Source organism: Pezoporus occidentalis, unplaced genomic scaffold, assembly GCF_034315485.1.
Source record: "Pezoporus occidentalis ecotype Australia unplaced genomic scaffold, CSIRO_AGI_Poc_V1 ctg226, whole genome shotgun sequence".
NCBI lineage: Eukaryota > Metazoa > Chordata > Aves > Psittaciformes > Psittacidae > Pezoporus > Pezoporus occidentalis.
In genome coordinates, this window is record NW_026914138.1 from 190,715 (window position 1) to 209,667 (window position 18,953).

General features: G+C 48.9%; 1 protein-coding gene across 6 annotated transcripts in view; it reads left to right on the forward strand.

Moving 5' to 3' along the window:
• Positions 1-18,953, forward strand: part of GFPT1 (glutamine--fructose-6-phosphate transaminase 1) — a 36,178-nt gene continuing 17,225 nt past the window's right edge. The window contains exons 1-10 of one of the 6 annotated variants that reach the window (XM_062620950.1): positions 1-113; positions 9,302-9,409; positions 9,782-9,889; positions 10,565-10,690; positions 11,304-11,362; positions 12,510-12,644; positions 14,079-14,140; positions 14,321-14,400; positions 15,268-15,321; positions 18,129-18,234. In XM_062620950.1, the coding sequence (XP_062476934.1) occupies positions 107-113; positions 9,302-9,409; positions 9,782-9,889; positions 10,565-10,690; positions 11,304-11,362; positions 12,510-12,644; positions 14,079-14,140; positions 14,321-14,400; positions 15,268-15,321; positions 18,129-18,234 (845 nt within the window). In that variant the 5' untranslated portion in view covers positions 1-106. Of the gene's footprint in view, positions 114-589; positions 612-1,509; positions 1,969-9,301; positions 9,410-9,781; positions 9,890-10,564; positions 10,691-11,303; positions 11,363-12,509; positions 12,645-14,078; positions 14,141-14,320; positions 14,401-15,267; positions 15,322-18,128; positions 18,235-18,953 lie in introns of those variants that run through there. The other 5 variants (XM_062620951.1, XM_062620952.1, XM_062620949.1 and 2 more) reach the window with 5 other exon arrangements.

An 18,953-nucleotide genomic window follows, 5' to 3' on the forward strand; every position in this document is an offset into this window, starting at 1 on the left:
CGGGCTGCGGGCTTGCGCCCTGGACCCCTCCGCCGAAGGAAGGAGGGAGGGAGGGCGGCGGGGGCCCGGCGCGCAGAGCCGGCGCGGCCGCGGAACGGGGCGGACCATGTGCGGTAAGGGCCGGGCGGGCGGCGCGGCCTGGATGGGTGTGCGGGGAGCGGTCCCGGTCCCGGTCCTTGTCCCTGTCCCTGTCCCTGCGGGGCCGTGCCCGCGGCTCCCGGGGCAGCCCCGGCGGAAGGAAGGCGCCGGCCGCGTCTGCGTTGCCTCGGTTATAGCGCTAAGGGCCCTGAGCGCCGTTATCTGGGGGTGTCATCGATGTTGTCCACCGGCCGCGTCCGTTTCCCCCGGGGGGAGGCGTCTTGCAACGGGATAATAACTCAAAAAGGCGAATTGTCCCCAAATTGCGTGCGGTTGAGGCCGGCGCGTACAAAAGGCAGCGCTGCTCCGTCGGTGCGGGAGCCTTGCGGGCGCTCGGTGGTGGCCGTGGGTCTGGGTCTGGGTCTGGTTCAGCGGTGCTGGGGATGGTGGTGGGTGGCTTTGTGGGTTCTAGTTCTCAAAGCAGCCAAGCGACACGGGAGCCCAAGCCCCGGTGAACGTCACTGATATGCACGGTATGGAAAGGGGACGTGGGTTTCACCGGCAGCCTTTCCGAATGTGGTTGTATCAGAACAGGCGCTTCTAGGTGGAAAGTGTGGTTCCTGGGTATGGTTTTTTAGGCGTTAAAACTTGTGCCGTGGATGCTCGTACGTCAGTTCAAGTTTACTCGGTGTAGGTTGTGAGGCAGGCAGGTAAACGCGATGTGGAAATGTCCCTTGTGGGGTTCTGCCCCAGCTCACACCAGGCTGCTTGACCCCCAACAGGGCTTCCCTCGGTTGAGCAGATGCCTTAAGAGTCACTTTGGTACTTTCCCCTCCTGTTTGCTGTATTAGTGCAATGTCTCCGCCTCATCTGTTGGACACAGGGATGGGATTTTTCCTTTCTCTTCCTTCTACCACGTTTTCATGTCTTTCCATGGAAATTCATGCAGCTTTGACCTGTTGACTCTTCTTTGTTGTTTTTCCCCATTTCCTTCTCTTTCTTTCCCCCGTGTTGTTATGTTTGTAATTAAAATGCTGCTCTAAGTAAGGTTGTGGGGTTTACACTGAGCAAATTGCCGTTCCTTTCATTGTTTTGGGGAGATGGAACCAGTATCACCTTCAGCCTCTCGAGTCTGTGGAGCGTTATGAAGAGGCAGTCGGGAATTCATATTTGTGTTTAACACTATGTTAATTTTTGTTAAAGGTACAAAGCGGAGCAAAGCTAAGACTGGAAGGGGTAATTATTGTTATAAATAGCTTGCTGCAAGGATAGGGATGGTTTTGGGGCCTTGTGCTTGCCTTAGTTGAGGTCTGGCCTTTGAAATGTGCAATATTAACAGTATTCTCTTTGTCTTACACGAGAAGCCCTGACAATGCTGTGGGTAGTTCCTCGTTGTGTTCAGGATTAAACGTGCTTCTTCCCTTATTGATACAAGCAAAGTTCTCCTTGGATATTGGAATGTTTTACGAAGCAGTAGGGAAGGCATTAAGGATCATTGAGTTTTGTTCTGGGAGCCAGAAATACATCGTGCGGTGAAAAACAAGAAGAGGAGAGCATTAACCAAGCACCTTCATGCAGAAAAATGAGCCTTGGAAACTGAGGAGCTTCGGAGCGCAGGAAGTGCATGGCTGGAGACAGTTCAGGTTCTGTAGGAAACAGGAGGGGAGCTGTTTGGAGGCAGAGGGTGCTACCACATGAACTCTTGTGACTTGTGGTTAAGAGCAGTTGGCAGAAGCACAGGAACGCAGTGAGCTCTGCTGCTGCCTTCGAGCTCCATCTGGGAGCACAGGACAATCACCGGTGGTCTCAGCTTTTCTTTGGAAGCATCGACTGCAGTGGCAATTTGGGCTCCTTCCATCCAGCAGCAGAAGACTCCAGCGATGGAACAAGGTGAACAAACAGAGGTGTTGCCCTTCGAGCTCATCCTGCAAGTGTCATAAATAGGCAGAGCTGGCTTGTAGGTACTCAGAGTACTTGCACTTTATGTTGCTCCTCACTGACGTGACAGCAGTCTGCATCTTGGAGTAGAGGGCCCTGATGTCTCATGCTGTGAGCAGTGTAGTGTTAGCTGTGCAAGCCTGCTTGCTTGTAGGAGCCCTCAGACAACATTTCTGTACCTTCATTGTAAGGATATATGTTGCTTTATCTTGCTGTGCTGTCTGATGGGTGCGCCATCCACGTTTGGATTTTTATCCATTTTGGGTAGAAAGTCAGTTACTGAATGAGTGTTTTGCTTCATTAAGAAAAGATGACAATGCTGTTACTGTTACCTGAGTTCTCCCTGTGACAGCTTCAAGACTGGAATTACCAACACAAAGTTTTCAATGTAAGATAATCTGATGTTCATGTTTTATGCGTGCGTGACCTTACAAAGTCCTGTGATCTGATGTGCTCTTCCTGCTTGACAGGTAAAGGAAAGTAGCCTCACAGTTTGGTTCCTTGGTGCCTGCAGCAACCTGGGGGGATTGGTTTTGATAACATGAGTGGAAAATAGGTTTTGCTCTTGGCATGTCTTGCAATTTGAAGACCTAGCTAGGTATAAATTGGGTGTGCTTTAGGTTGGATGCACCAAACCAGTTCAATGGCATCCATGAAATAGTTTGGAAAACAGGTTTTTCAAGGTAGCCAGACTGTTCTGTAAATAAGTAAACCTGCCCTGACCATTCTTAAGGACAAAAAGTGATTGTAGAATTCAGGTCTTGTGTTACCAGCTATTGCTGGAGATAAAAATGGGCTTGAAGACTTGGGTTTCCAGCACAGCAGTGGGGACTGCCGAAATGCCATTTGTACACCTGGGTGTATGCTCCTCTGTGAAGCAGAGTGATGGCTCTTGCCCAGAATGAGGCCTTAGGACTGATGCACTGGTTGCTTACTCCAGGCAGGAACAATTCTGCCCTTTTTAACTGGGGAGAGAGGTGTGTGCATGGGCAGTGAAAGCAGCATCCAGGGGACAGGTGTGGCTCTCCATGGAGGGGATGTTTTCCTGCTCTGCTTTTTACCAATGCAGACTTGATGAATTGAGCATCGACTCTCCCATACACAGCTAGCAGACACAACAATGACATCTGCTTGCTTTTGACCTCGTGCTCCTTCAAACCATGTGGAATGAGGCTTATTTCATTACGCAGGGGTTGGCACAGTGTCCGCTTCTCCAAAGTGCAGAGCACCAACGAAGAGGAGACTCCTCCAGCAGGTTTTAAGCATCAATCTGGGACTTTGCTCTGAGCTATGATGAGTATCTGTGAGAACTTGCTGTTTGCTGGTGTCTCCCCTGCTGTAGCTAGAAGGAAAATGTGTTTATTGCTTCCCCCGGTCTATAACATGTATTATGTATGTGGTATTTAGTAACCTGCATCTAATTTGTTGCAGACTTGAGGCCTAATAATGATCACGAGGATAAAGGATTCTTTGAAATTGCCAAGTGGATGCCCTGATAACATCGTCTGTTGTGATGGTTTGAGCAGTAGATGGTGTGGTATAAAGGAATCTGTAAATCCATCTCGAAGCCTAGCCCCAAGGCTCTTCTGCTTCTGTAGGGAAAGGATTAGGTGAAGCTATTCCTGAGTAACTGTGTCTTCAAGGCACTGGAGGAGATCATTTCTTCTTACCTGGAAGTGGTGATTAATACCATTTGCCTGTTATCTTACTGTGGAATGAGGGAACATGTGCACCAAAAAGCTCACAGGAAAATGAAGTTCTCAGAAAAAGTATTTTTGGTGATTGCCAACAATAGAAACTCTGAATGTCCACTTGGTAAAAATGCTCTTTGTTCAGGTGTGTCACCTCGTCGTAGGGAATGCTTCCTGTAGCTGTCATTAAGAAGGTCTGAGTTTTGTGCTTGGACATTAAGAATGGCTTCTAAGACAGAGTTGAGCTTCACAAGCAGCTCAGTGCCTGTTCTGCTGGTGGTTCACCAGGTTTTTAAGATGAACCCGCAAGAAAGGAAAGGTTTTATGTCCCCTAGTTCATTGTTCAAGGTATTTCACTTTAGAGAAATCTACGTAGAACTTCTTGCCACGGTGGGCTGTATTAATCAAGAATTGAATGATAAGCTGACATGCTTTGAATAAGAGTTTTGAGTCCTTATGTGCAAAGTCCTGTGTCAAGTTACTGGTTGAGATGTTTTATTATCTTGTAAAGCGTGACTGCTGTTCCAGTCCTGAAGTATATGAGTGTCCTGAATATATATGAGAGTTGAGTCCTGAAGTATGTGAGTGTATTCCAGATGGGGTTATTGTGTTTTCTGAGCCTAGAAATTCCTATAGTATGCTTGCTGCTGCCTTAGTCCAGCTTGGGAATTCACAATGACAAACAGTGCTGGACCAGGATGAAGCTCAAAGGTTGGGATTTTGTTTCACAAAGCATGGATTTCACCTCAAACAGTGCCAGCTCAAGGCTTGGCAAGGAAGTGTCATTAAATGTCACTCACACATCCTGATTTTCTGTGATACTTCCTCTTTCTGGCTTCTTCCAGAGGGCAGGTGTGGTGTTACTGCTGTAAACCACTCATTGTTGAGTCACGGACTCAACCAGGTTGGAAAAGACCTTTAAGATTGAGTCCAGCCATTCCCCCAGGACTACCAAGTCCACCACTAACCCATGGCACTGAGGGCCATAGAAGGCTTTATCCCTAATTTTAGCTTAATATCCCTTTATTGGACATGGGATGTTGCAGAAGAGCCGGTTTTAGTGGAGGCTTATGAAGGCTGCTCAGGGCTGTGATGGACCAGCTGGTGTAGTGTCTAAAACATGTAAGTTGAGCTGAAACTGAAACTCCTCTTTTCAGGTCTGCTTTATAGGGACCTGAGGTTCCCAGTTTCAGGAGTGTTCTGCTTGGTGCTGCACCAGATGGGGACCCTGATGGAAAACCTGCTAGAGTTGCATTGGAATGTCATCCAGAGCAACATGTTTCCATTGACTGTTGTGATTTAAATGACTTTGACAGCAAAATTGGTGCTCTTATGTCAAGAGTGCTCCCGATGGAAGCCTTCAGGCAGCTCTCATGGTTGGTACCTCTTCATCTTTGGAATGCTGTAGGTTGAGATGAATGTAAACGCAGGGATGGAGCAAACAGGGCTTTAACGTTGTGAGTTACACACACAACCTGTCTCTGGTGTGTGGAGGAAAGGTCTTGCATAGTTTAAACTGCAAGGTAGAGTTGCTGTGTGCCACATTACACCTCGGAGAGGGCTGTGCTTTGTAGCTGGATGAAGAACAACCCTTTGTTCAGCTCTGGAGTAGAAACAGGTTCCTTCTTGACCTAGTTTTGCATCATGCAGGGCTGGATCACCTGAGAGCCCTTTGACTCAGCACAGCCACCTTCTTTACTGCACATTTACCCAGGTGAGACCAAGGGCTTGACGTCTAACTCCAGAGGAGTATTTTACCTACAGAGCCCCTGTTGGTGGCTGTTGGGAGAACCAAGTGATTTTACAAACTACCGCTCGGGTCAGTGAAGCACAACAAGTGTTTGATGCTTTGGGTCTTTCTTTGCTCAGCTTGTGTTGAGGGCAATGGAATTGTACTTAAAAATGGGAGTGATGACAAATGTGACTGCTTATAGAGTCGTGAATAACCCAATAGAAAGCTGGTTGCTAAATGTGCATTGAAGCTTTCTCTGGCTATCAGAGTCACTTTGGTGTGGCTTGCTTGAAAAGGGGAAGATTAAATGCATTTGAAAGTCTTTCCAGTAAATGAAACTGGTATTTACACATACTTCAGCATCAACAAGTGTCATAAATGGGTGAGAAGCCTTCAAGTAGTTGGTTTTAGCTTGTGGGTTAGGAAGTTGTGTGTTTAGGAAAAGTTGTGCTCGTTTTCAGCAGCCTTTTGTCCCATTTTTTACTTTCATTATGTATTATTTTTCCCTGCTATCCTACTTTTTTACTTTTCCCTATTATTCTATTTATTTAAGACTTGTTTTCCCTAAGATGAGTTCTGAACCCTCTTGTCTCACTTGCCTTCCTGTTTATGAGTTCTTTTGCTTTGGTTTTCCCTGTGGCATCTCCATTATCACTCCAGCTATTTTCCTCTCACCATCTAATCACTGAACTGACTCTAACCTGAACCTCCCAGTGTTTACTTGGTCATCTTTGTTAAGTGTGTGTTAATTTGAAGTGTTAATACTGTATTTGCATATTATTTAGTTGGATTCCTGATGTAGTCTCTCTTTTCTGAAGCAATGAATTCCTTGGTTTGGGGAGGTTGTGTCATTCTTAGTCTTAGTTTCATATTCTGATGAATAATCTTAATATAATTGTGCTGTAATTAATAATTTGTTCAAATTAATAACAGTAATAATTGTTAATAACCGAGACAAATGCCAAGTTGGCTCCTTTCTAGCTACATGTTTGCAGTGTATTTAGAGCACAAGTAGGTGTTTAACAGCGCTGTTGTTGGGGCTCATTCCAGCTGAGCCATCCCTTCCTGGAGGACATTGGTTCCCACTTTGTTCCTGCTCAGTCCATGGCATTTTGGTGTGCTTCTGTGCTCCCATAGAATCAACCAGGTTGGAAAAGCCCTTTAACATCATCAAGTCCAACCATTCCCAGCACTGCCAAGGCCACCACTAACCCATGGCACTGAGGGCATCATCTCCACAGTGTGTGAACACTTGCAGGGACGGTGACTGCATCCCTGCCCTGGGCAGCCTGTTCCAATGCCTGAGCACCCTTTGGGCAAGGAATTGTTCCTAGTATCCCATCTAAATGAGGCTCTTGTGCTACTGCTGTTCACTGGAAAGGTTTCCAGGAGCTATTTTCCTGTGGCCAGCCTGATGTTCAACATCCAGAGCACCTTCATGCTGGTCATCGGTCCCCATTCACTCCAAAGAGCGTTTCCCACTTGAATGGTCTTTGGTGGTGTGTCCTGGTAGTGGAATAACTCACTAGGTATCCATGTGCCTGAGTAGGATGGGTTATGCCTCAGTGGGATAGCTGCAGAGGCTGTTGGTGCCTCTGGAGAGCTCTTTGATGGACCCAGCACTGTCAAAAAGAGTGGGAATGAGACCCTTAGTGTATAAATCAAATGCAGGGAGAGGTTCCAACTCTGGCATTATTTAGCTAAATATAAGCAACATTTGCGGTTCACAGTTACTCGTGCTGGTTATACTTGTGCCTTCTGAAGTAGCTGTACCTTGGATGCCATGGTAGGTGATGTGAAGGGACATGTCCAGGACTGCTGGAACCCAGCCTGCCTTTTTATAGACCTCTCCTGTGCTTGTTTTCCCTGCTTGGTCTTACACACTTGTTATTTATATGTATGATGAGCTGCATTGGGTGTCTGGGAGGTGTCTGGTAAATAGGAGAGGGACTTTTCCAGCTGCCTGCTACCAAAGCAATCTGCTTGGTACTCCTGCTGTAAGACCTGAAAGTCATTTAAAGGACTTGAGGCATCCGGGATGTAGGTGAGATGCACATCCTTTGGCCTGGATGACAGCTATTTGGAGTCAGCTCACTTGTAAACAGGGAGGCTGCTGTTTGCCTGAAGAATGGAGGTTTTAGAAACAGACTGAACTAAGTAGCTCAAATTGGAAACCTTCTTTGTGCCAGAAGGGTGGGGAGAGGAGGGTTTGCTCATTGGAAGTATCCTTCAAAGGAGATTTGTGCTGTGCAGCAGAGGTTGGTAACTGCGGCCAGCGGCTGGGTTGGAGCTGTGAATTGAAAGGTTTGTGGAGAAGGACCTCACCCTGCTGGGGAGTTCCTGGAAACAACATTCAGGTTGAATGAGGGCCATGGGAGGTGGCAGCAGCCAAGCTCTATGCGTGGTTGGGATGTCAGGAGGGATGGAAGTGGTGCAGATGTTCGTAAGCTCGGTCCTGGTGGTCTTGCAAGTGGTGATGAGAAAAGGCTTTGGGGGAAATGAAGGCAGAAGCTAAAGAAACCCAGGGAAAAGCTCAGGTTTTGGGTGTTTTTCCCTTCATCTGACTGCGTGGTTTGAGAAAGAGGAACAATAGAATGAGCATCTGATTTTTCTAGCAGCATGGAAAGAAGTAAGTGCAGAAGAACTGGAGGGGCTTTGCTGTGTGGTATTTGGTGCTACCCCAAGTGGCCCGTATTTCCACTTATACCATAAGTGAAGGCATCAGAAGCTTAGAATTGTTTAGTTTCATTCCAAACCACAAAATGTAAGAGCATGGCAGCACCACCAGGAACAAAGCAGAGGTTCAGGATGCCTTTAAAAGGACTTTGTGTGTGGGTCTGAACTCTTTTCCCCTCAACTTCCATGTTTGTGTGAAACCTCTTCTGCTTTTATTCCACATGGATACTTTTCCCCTTTAAAATATTAGGGTGAAATGGTAGATTTCCAGTATTATTTCCAGCATCCACTTAAATGTCTTCTCATGCTGCTGCTTGATGATGGCACCAAAGGAAATCTTTCTGAAATAGAGCTGTAGTTGGCATTAGGATTCTAGGAATTTGTGTGTCCCATCACTGCTTAAAAATAGAAGCAACGACTTATCTTCCTTTGCAACCTACAGGCAAAATAGCTCCATTAGTTTGAGGGTGTTAGTTTGCATGAGGGAAATGGGGGTTTTTCTTAGTGAGTCTGTGGGAGGAAGTTGGGGAAAGTTATTTGAGGAAGAATTCCTTTTGGAGATGGTTCTTCAGCATGCAAAGCTCAGTGCTGGTGAACTTTGGCTTTCTCATCTGGAGTCAGTAGTCAAGGGAGGGTTGGACTTGGATGGTCTTCCAGTGTCTGAAGGGGCTACGAGGATGCTGGAAAGGGGCTCTTCATCAGGGACTGTAGCAGTAGGACAAGGGGTGATGGGTTCAGACTGAAACAAGGGAAGATCAGGTTGGAGATAAGGCAGAAGCTCTTCCCTGTGAGGGTGCTGAGGCGCTGGCACAGGGTGCCCAGAGAAGCTGTGGCTGCCCCATCCCTGGCAGTGTTCAAGGCCAGGTTGGACACGGGCTTGGAGCAAGCTGCTCTAGTGGAAGGTGTCCCTGCCCATGGCAGGGGGTTGGAACCAGATGGTCTTAAGCTCCTTTCCAACCCAAACCATTCTCTGGTCTCTTCAGGGTTGGGGATGTCACTAACATCCTCCACCGGGCCTCAGGTGGGGTCAGGAAGTGCTGTGAGCGTGGTGGTACCTTCAGGCAAGGCTTTTCAGTGCCGAGGCCTCTCAGAGCTATGCCACAGCGCTCCTCCTCGGCAGACACCACGTGCAGGGCTCTCTCAGGTGTGACTCTGTTGTAAGCCTGTGCTCTTTTCCCCCATGCAGGAATCTTTGCTTACCTGAACTACCATGTTCCCCGGACGAGGCGGGAGATCCTGGAGACCCTTATCAAAGGGCTGCAGCGCCTGGAGTACAGAGGCTATGATTCCGCAGGTAACGCTCTCCGAGCAGCACTCATCCTGGTTTGAATCTTAACTTCTAAACAGGGATTTCCATGGCGTGTTTGTGAATGGTTTCTACTGCAACACACGTTGGAAGTGCCTCTGATCGTGTGGCAGAGGTTGGGATTCCCTTTCACTATATATGTTTCTAGGAGTATCCTTGATGCCCAGAATCTGATGCTTTAAAAATAGCCATGAGGTGACAAAGGGAAAACTCGGGGCTTATCAAAGGGATTTCTTGCCTTTCTTTGGAGGTTCAGCTATGGGGAGGAAGGGCAATGCAGAGAAAAATATGGACAGTATTTATGTAAACCACACTTTCTGTAACTCACGTTTCCTCTTCATATCCTGTGGTGATGTTTAGGTGTGGGAATCGATGGTGGAAACGACAAAGACTGGGAAGCTAATGCCTGCAAAATCCAGCTTATCAAACAGAAGGGGAAAGTGAAGGCTCTGGACGAAGAGGTTCACAGTACGTATCTCCCTTCCATTCTTTGCCTTGGAATGCCCTCTCATCTCCTTCATGATTTGAAGATCATCTGCTTTGCCCAGGAAACTGGGTTTCCAAATAAATTGTGTATAAAGTGCATGTGCTGTGAAGAACCCAATGATCCTGTGGGCATTGGCACGAAGTTACAGATAAATCCTGATTTCACAAGACAAATGAATCACATCCTGTTAAAGTCAGGTAGACCTGGAATTTGTTTTAGAAAACACCTAAAAACCCCCCAAACAAAAGACTCCTTATGCTGGGGAAAGGGGATTACTGGGAGATAGTTATCAGAGACCTGGAGCTTGGGAAGAAAAGAGGAGTGCTCTTAGAAGTCTGTTAAATCTCTGCACAGCATGAAGGTTGTTGGATGGGGAGTTCGTGTGAGCGCTGGGAAGGGCATGGGAAGAAGCTCTTCAGAGGAATCACAGCCTCTAGTTTGCATTTGACAGCTGCTGTGTTATAACTTCCCTTCCTTATCGTGTGCCAGTGTCCTTCCAGGTGCAGCGGGCTCTTATCCAAAGGGGAGGTGGGTAGCTCTAATCTTTGTGTAAGGAGACTGTTTCCCTATCAGCATTGCTGTTCTGGTGTGACTCCCACCTTGACTTTGGCATGGGGACACCCCCATGGGACTAAAAACCTCTACTTCTGCCACAGAGCAACAGGACATGGACCTTGATATTGAGTTTGACGTGCACCTTGGAATCGCCCATACCCGCTGGGCCACCCATGGCGAGCCCAGCCCCATCAACAGCCACCCACAGCGCTCGGATAAAAACAATGGTGAGTGGGTGCTTGAGGCACTGGCAGGTCTTGGAACATCATAGAATCATGGAATGGTTTGGGTTGGAAGGGACTTTAAAGCTCATCCAGCTCCAACCCCTGCCACGGGCAGGGACACCTTCCACTAGAGCAGCTTGCTCCAAACCCCTGTGTCCAACCTGGCCTTGAGCACTGCCAGGGATGGGGCAGCCCCAGCTTCCCCCTTGTCCTATCCCTACAGGTCCTTGTCCAAAGCCCCTCATCTGGAAGAGCTTCTGATGCCCAGTGTGTCACAGGGCAGTGGGTTTATTCAGGCTGTGCTGCGAGTTACTGGGAAGCTGGAGGGGTTTGGGCTCAGTTTCTGGCCATGGGATCTTTGCAGCCATAACCAGTCCCAGGGAGGGCCAGGATCAGTGCCCAGAGGTTGTGTGGCAGCTGCTGAGTGCTCGAGTGGCTCCAGCACCATGGCAGGACCTCAGTAACCCTTGTCCTGCCTGGGTCATTGCTACCTCCTGCCTTTACCAGCCCGGCCAAATGGGGCAGCAAAAGGGATGGCACCAGGGGCTGAAACTCCTCTGCTCTGCCCGGTGGGGACTGGTGCCGGGGCTGAGCAGGGCCTTTCCTCCATTCCCAGAGTTCATTGTCATCCACAACGGCATCATCACCAACTACAAGGACCTGCGCAAGTTCCTGGTGAGTGACACTGCGTGTGTGACACTCACCCCCTGGCTCCCTTGTGCTCCCACACTTACCCACTCCCCCACTTGTATGCTCACCCTCGCTTGTCCCACTCCTCCGCTCACGTTCACTCCTCCACTCATGTTCCCCCCTCATGTGTTTGCACTCACACTCACTCCTCCACTCACTCCTCCACTACGCTCTCATGCTCTGAGTACATTCTCACACTTGCATCCTTCCCTTCCTGTCCTCACTCACACTTCTCCAGTCACTCCCACTCCCATTCCTCCCCTCCCACTGCATTCCCCCACTCATACTCTCACATTCACACTCACTGCCCTACTCACAGTCCCCAACTCGCACTCCCCGTTGATCCCTCATGCCCCCATTCACACTCCCCACTCATGTCTCCCGCTCGCTCCTTCCTCATACACTTACTCCTGTACTCCTCTCCCTTTTGCACTGTCGTGTGTGCACTCACACCCCCTTTGTGTACTCACTCCTCCACTTGCACTCGGATCCTCACGCTCACCCCTGTACTCACACTCGTGGAGTGGGAGGCTGGGAGAAGGGAAAGGAGGTAAATACGGAGGGGAAGGGATGAAAGGGAAAGGAAGTGGAAAGGAGGACAAAGAGATGAAGGGAAGAAGGAAGGAAAATGAGAAAGGAAAGGGTAAGGAAGAAGGCAGGAAATGGGAGGCAGGAAAAGGAGTCCAAGGGAAAGGGAGAGAGGGAAGGAAGAGAAAGGGAAAGGCAGGAAAGAAGAAGGCAGAAGAGGAAAGGCAGGAAATAAAGGGAAAAGTCAGGAGGGAAAAGGAAGAAGAAATGGAGGGGGAAAGACAAGGAAAAGCGAGAAGGAGAGAAGGAAGAGAAGAATAAGGAGGAGGAAAATAGGAAAGAAGAAAGGGAAAAGCAGGAGGGAAGGATGAAAAAAGGGAATAAAAGGAAGGAAGAAATGCCATATGGAAGGAGAAAGCAAGGGAAGAAAAGCTAAGGGTGGGGAGGAAAGGAGAAATAAAAGGAAAGAAGGAAAAACTAGTAGAAAGGAAGATTGGGAACAATGTGAGGGAAAGGGAAGGAGAAGCAAATGAGCCAAGGCAGGCAGGAGGAGCAGGGTGGGAAGGGGGCAGCGGGCTGTGACCTGCGTGTGCTGTCGCTGCAGGAGAGCAAGGGCTACGACTTCGAGTCGGAGACGGACACGGAGAGCATCGCCAAGCTGGTCAAGTACATGTACGACAACCGCGACAGCGACGACATCAGCTTCACCACCCTGGTGGAGAGGGTCATCCAGCAGCTGGTAATGCTGGGAGCAGGGGGGACACAGAAAATAGGATCATAGAATGGTTCGTGTTGGAAAGGACCCTAAGATCATCCAGTTCCAAACCCCTGCCGTGGGCAGGGACACCTCACACTAAACCATCTCACCCAAAGCTCTGTCCAACCTGGCCTTGAACACCGCCAGGGATGGAGCATTCACAACCTCCCTGGGCAACCCATTCCAGTGCCTCACCACCCTAACAGAAAAGAATTTCCTTCTTATCTCCAGTCTAAACTTCCCCTGTTTCAGTTTTAACCCGTTACCCCTTGTCCTATCACTACAGTCCCTAATGGAGAGTCCCTCCCCAGCATCCCTATAGCCCCCCTTCAGATACTGGAAGGCTGCTGTGAGGTCTCCACGCAGCCTTCCAGTGTTGCCCAGGGTGAGGTGGCCAATGTGACCCTGTCAGGCTGCACATAGGTCATGCTACGGCACATGTTATGGTGTGGTTTTGTCTTTCCTACCTCCAACAGTTCATCCAAGGCATATGTTGGGTTTTCTTTAACATGATTCATTCCCTGGGAGAGAAATGGCCACGTTTTGGGGCATAGAAGTATCTTGAGGCAGCGGGTCCCTGGTGGGTTGTGGGGTGAATGGGCAGGGGGTGCGAGCTGACGTGGGATGGAGTGGGAGTTAAGTGCAGTGAAAAGAAGTCTGGATCTCGGATTTTCCCTGCAGCCTCCATCTGGAAGAGATGCTGACCCCTTGTGGGAACCGCACTGCCTAGCGTGTGGCTCCCCTTGTTGCTGAGTGGTGCTCAGGAACAGGACCCATCTGCAAGGATCCATCCCCGGGCAGGGACCCCTTCCACTAGAGCAGCTTGCTCCAAGCCCCTGTGTCCAACCTGGCCTTGAACACTGCCAGGGATGGGGCAGCCACAGCTTCTCTGGGCACCCTGTGCCAGCGCCTCAGCACCCTCACATAAATCACTTCTGCCTTATCTCCAACCTGATCTTCCCTTGTTTCAGTCTGAACCCATCACCCCTTGTCCCATCCCTACAGTCCCTATGAAGAGCCCCTCCCCAGCATCCTTGTAGCCCCCTTCAGACACTGGAAGCTGCTCTGAGCTCTCCACGCAGCTTCTCTTCTCCAGGCTGAACAGCCCCGATGTTCTCAGCCTGGCTCCATACGGGAGCTGCTCTGGGCCCGAGCATCCTCGTGGCTTCCTCAGGGCTTGCTCCAGCAACTCTGCATCCTTATGTTGGGGACCCTGGAACCGTGCACAGTACTGCAAGTGAGGTCTCACACAGGAGGTGTGGCAGCCAAGACCAGGGATGTATTGTGCTGGCAGATCATGGTGTCTCACCCATTGGCACCAGACCTGAGCAGACACCCCAAAGTTCTGGTACTGCTTTTACCTGCTCTTTGCCTCTGTAAGGATGGGATGAACAGTTTGTGTTTCTCTTGTTCCAGGAAGGTGCTTTCGCCCTTGTCTTCAAAAGTGTTCATTATCCTGGTCAAGCAGTTGGGACCAGGTGGGTATTGCTTTGGGAAAGAACATCCATGTTGCATCCCTATATGGCATAAAGGAGTGCTTTTATGGAAGGAGCTTGCTCTTCTTCAGCCCATTTCAGTGCTGTGCTGTAGAACAGTGGCTCCATTGGGTCAGATGAATCTTGGGGCACCTTGGGCTCTAACTCTGTGTCTTCCTGCAGGCGAGGCAGCCCCCTGCTTATCGGGGTGCGCAGCGAGCACAAGCTCTCCACCGACCACATCCCCATCCTCTACCGGACGGGTAAGTGGGAGCATCCCTGGAGCCTGTCTCCAGTCACGGCAGCACAGGGTTTCACAGGCATTGGAATACATATTAACTCGTTCAAACTTTCATCTGCAAATGAAACCATTACAAAAATGAGATTTTGGGGTGTTTTTAAGTCAGTTTTAACCACCGTGTACTCAAGTTAGTCTCTATTGTGTAATCAAAGCTTTAATGTTCAGTGGTTGCAAAGAAAACACATCTTAATGTGGCAGAATAGAGTAAAATAGGATAGTAAAGGTAACAGTTTCGTTAAACTTAGATCACAGAATGGTTGGGGTTGGAAAGGACCTTAAGGTCATCCAGCTCCAACCCCCTGCCATGGGCAGGGACAACTCACCCTAGACTGTGCCACCCAAGGCTCCCTCTAGCTTGGCCTTGAACACTGCCAGGGTTCATGTTTTGTGTGTGGCATGTTGGCATTCAGAAGCCTGGCTGCTTTCAAGACCAGAAATGTCTGTGCTGTGCCAGCTTTCCACTGTCACAAACCTTTCCCCTATCCCCAGTGTGACTTTTAACAAGCAGAACGCTGGTACCGTGTGTGTGGCTCATTGTCCCTCCATCTTCCACACGTGTGTAAGCACTGCAGACATGTGGGTGCCCCCTCGAAAATGACAAGTGCCTTAAGAATTATTTGTCCTTTCCCTCCTCTTTTAAATGACCCCATAATTTCCTGTTGTCAGAGAAGGCTGAACCCATACAGTCACTGGCCTGGTTCTCTGGGCACCAGTAAGCTGTGCTGTGGTTGCTCTGGGTTGGATATCCTCAATTGTATGTATGTATTTTTTCACTGATGCTCTCCAGTTTGGTGTTTGACAGTTTCTTTTCCCCCAATTACACTTTCAGCTGTGCAATCTATGGATCATTCTTTTGATGGAATATCCATAAAAATGGAGGAAGGTGCCTACGAGAGACAATTTAATACTCCCAAATTTCAGACAAACCCTCCGGCTCCTTAGGAAAGCAATCACGAATGAGACAAATATGCACTGTGTCTTTACTATGTGGTTATTGCTTTCCATGCAGTGAAATGTGTGGGAATTTCTTCTGGATCGATGAAACCAATCCACCCATGAGTCCACCCATCCCATTTCAAATCTTCTGACACAACTCTCAGCATGTGTGCACAATTGGTGCCTTGGTGCAGCTCGTGCTGTGTGCTCCCTGCTGCTCTGATTATAGAAGGAAACAGTCAATTGCCTTAAACCCTCTACCCTTAAGAGAGTGGAAACCCTGTTAGGAGGCTGCTAATGGTCATAGAATTGTAGGATAGTTTGGGTTAGATTGTCAAAGAGCTGCATCCTCCCTCCTGGTTGTAGCAGGAGTGTGAGTTGCAGCTCCTGGTAGAAGCATTAAGGTTGCCCTGAGGCTGGGACTTCCTTCCCTTTGCTCATTTATTAGGGTGAACCACTTTTAATGCACATTAACTACTTCAGTTCCTTTAAAGGCTAAACCCATCAAGTGTGATGCGATGAACCAAGTTCACATCTGAAGCAGGAGAGTGCTCTTCTGTAAGAGGAAAGGAACTGATTCTTGGTTTAAGAAGTAATTGTGATGCCCCCCTCAGCAGCCCATGGCCTTGGGAGTGAAATCTGTGCACTGTTGCTGGAGGAGAAACAAACCTCAGGTTGTTCAAAGGGAACAGTGTGTTTGCTCCACTGGGAGCTGCTTTACCTGAACCCAAACATTAGAATCATAGAATGGTTTGGGTTGGAAAGGACCTTAAAGCTCACCCAGCTCCAACCCCTGCCACGGGCAGGGACCCCTTCCACTGGAGCAGCTTGCTCCAAGCCCCTGTGTCCAGCCTGGCCTTGAACACTGCCAGGGATGGGGCAGCCACAGCTTCTCTGGGCACCCTGTGCCAGCGCCTCAGCACCCTCACAGGGAAGAGCTTCTGCCTTGTCTCCAACCTGAACTCCCCGTTTCAGTCTGAACCCATCACCCCTTGTCCCATTGCTACAGTCCCTGATGAAGAGCCCCTCTCCAGCATCCATTAGGTGAGGCTTTGTTTCTTTTTTCCCTCTTCAGTCAGTGTAAAGCATTAAGGCAGGTTGACCATAAGTCCTGGGGGCTTTAAGAACCAAAGTCCCTCAGCTTTCAGAGGCTTTTCTGAACAACTGAGACTCCCTCACCCATTTTTTACCCTACCTGTGTGAAGTCTCCATGATGTCTCCTCCAGCCTTTAATTTGAAAGGGAAAGAATGAAAGCTGAAGGCTGTGTTGCTTCCAAATTGTAGTCAATAGGAGGTAGGTGCTGCAGAGCAAAGATGCAGGTTACCTATAGAGAAATGGACAATTTGTGAACAAACCCATGGGTGACAACTGCAATTGGCTGATAATACTCACTGGAACTTCTCAACCCCTTCTTGGTCAGATAGATCTGTAGTGCACGTGCACAGTAACCACACGTTCCAGGTAGGAGCCACAATACAGGAAAGCAATGCAACATAATAAAGCCAGTGCAGGGCAAAGTGCTGATCTGAGAACCAAATTTGCATGTTCTGATCAAGGTGGGGTGCTGCTGGGGGGGGAGCTCTGTCCTTTCTCACTGCCAATCAGCCTTTCCTGCCTCAACTCAACAATAAAGGAGCTGTTTCCCTCATGTACTGAACTGGAAGGCTCTAAATTCTTGGTTGAGTGGAATCTTCTTCCTTAAGGAGTATCAACATGAAAGCAGTAGTTTTCCTCTACAGAAGGATAAATCCAAACCTCATGAGCTCTGCTTACGTCCCTGAATCAGATTGGTGTCCGGTGGGTGAAACACAACACGAGAGCTTCAGGAATAAATATAACAGGCACTTTAGTGGTGTTATTCTTTGGCAATAGTCACATTTTGCACAATCCCTCTCACCTCTTACCGTGCCCTGCACGACAACCAGCTCATTCTGTCCAAGGTGAGTGCAGAGCAGTAAGTGTCCTGGTCCTCACCTGCATTCCTGATGGGCTTTGCCACCAAAAAGTATATGGAGGATTAGAGGGAATTGCTGGAATACCTCAGAAAGGATCCCTGCTCAACCACTGCCCTTCTTTAAAGGCTTTCTACTAAGCTGACTCTCAGTTCTGTGTCCACCTATTTCCATCCCTGGCAACGGCATAGGACTCACAGTGCTTTGCCAGCTTTTTGGATCGGAATGCAGTGGTTGTGTTTGGTAGCTCAGGAACACCACCAGGTACTTAATCATGGATTTCCTGAGCTGGGAAGCATTAGCTTCACCGGACAAAACTCAGTTTGGGTTACATGTGCTCACTGGAACCCCGTAGTTGCTCAGGCAGCAGCTCTGAGAGATAACTGACAAAGAAAGAGCAACCCTGCTCCGTTTCCCACAGCCTCAGGAAAGGGAGTGCAGCAGGAGCACAGGAGAAACTGGGAATGATGAAACAGGGCAGATTGGATCAGGAAACCCTCAGTAAATGTGACTGCTTCTAAAGCAGCTTGAATCCTCTCCCAGCAGAGCTACACATGAGCTTTCACTCACATTTTCCTCTCTACTTAAGCTCCCTGCTAACGTTACATTGCAGGCTGAATTCAAAAGCACATCCAGAGCCTTGCAAGCCAACTGGGAAGGGGCCCCCTAAGGCGGGTGCTGCTCTGCTGCTCAGTTAAATACTGCTTCATGTTGGTACTCCTGGGGCCTGTGGTGACACTGATGCTGCAGCCGCGTTCCGGTGTGTCGGCACGTGCGGTCCCTGACCTTTATGTCTTCTAGGGAAGGACAAGAAGGGAAGCTGCAACCTGTCTCGTGTGGACAGCACCACCTGCCTTTTCCCTGTGGAGGAGAAAGCTGTGGAGTACTACTTTGCTTCTGATGCTAGGTAATGTGCTGCAGAGCCTTTTAGTGTGTGTAAAAATACCCTGTTTAAAGGTAAGGCTTTGAACAGGCAAAGGGGTGGCTGTGGTTTTGTCCTGGGTAACGTAAACTCTGTGTACGGGGCTGTTACTTCACAAATGTGAACCCGTTACCACAGCCCTGACAGAGACAGAGGGGGATTAGATGAGGGTTTCTGTTAAAGGAATGAAGGCTCACCCCACAATGGCATTACCCTTCGTCAAGCACATCTGTTGATAACATTTCTGAGGTGAATGATAGGAAACCTGAGAGAGCACTGACTGAATGAACAGCCCAGATCCAAACTGCTGATTCCCCAGGGATCTCTTCATGTGTGCAATTCCTTTAGCATCAAAGGTGGCTGATTTTAATCCCAATGGAGAGAATGAAGGCTAATTGGGCAGCTCTTACCAGAGCTTTTGGGTTTCTCTACATTGGGGACATGCTCAGGAACGTGAAAGCACTGCCCTGCGTGACTTCTGCAGCTCTACTCGGAGCATTTGGGAGGGTCTCAGGACACACTGATGGGTTCTGATTTTAAACAGCTTTTCAGTGACTTGCCCAAGGTCAGAGCAGAACTTAGTAAACCAGGGAGCTGATGGGTTTTAGAGCAGCTTACCTTCATCAGCTGTGAGAGTACACCCTAAACCCTGGCTGAAGATGGATTCCAACATTGGCATTCCCCAGGTAAACTGCAGGCAGGGA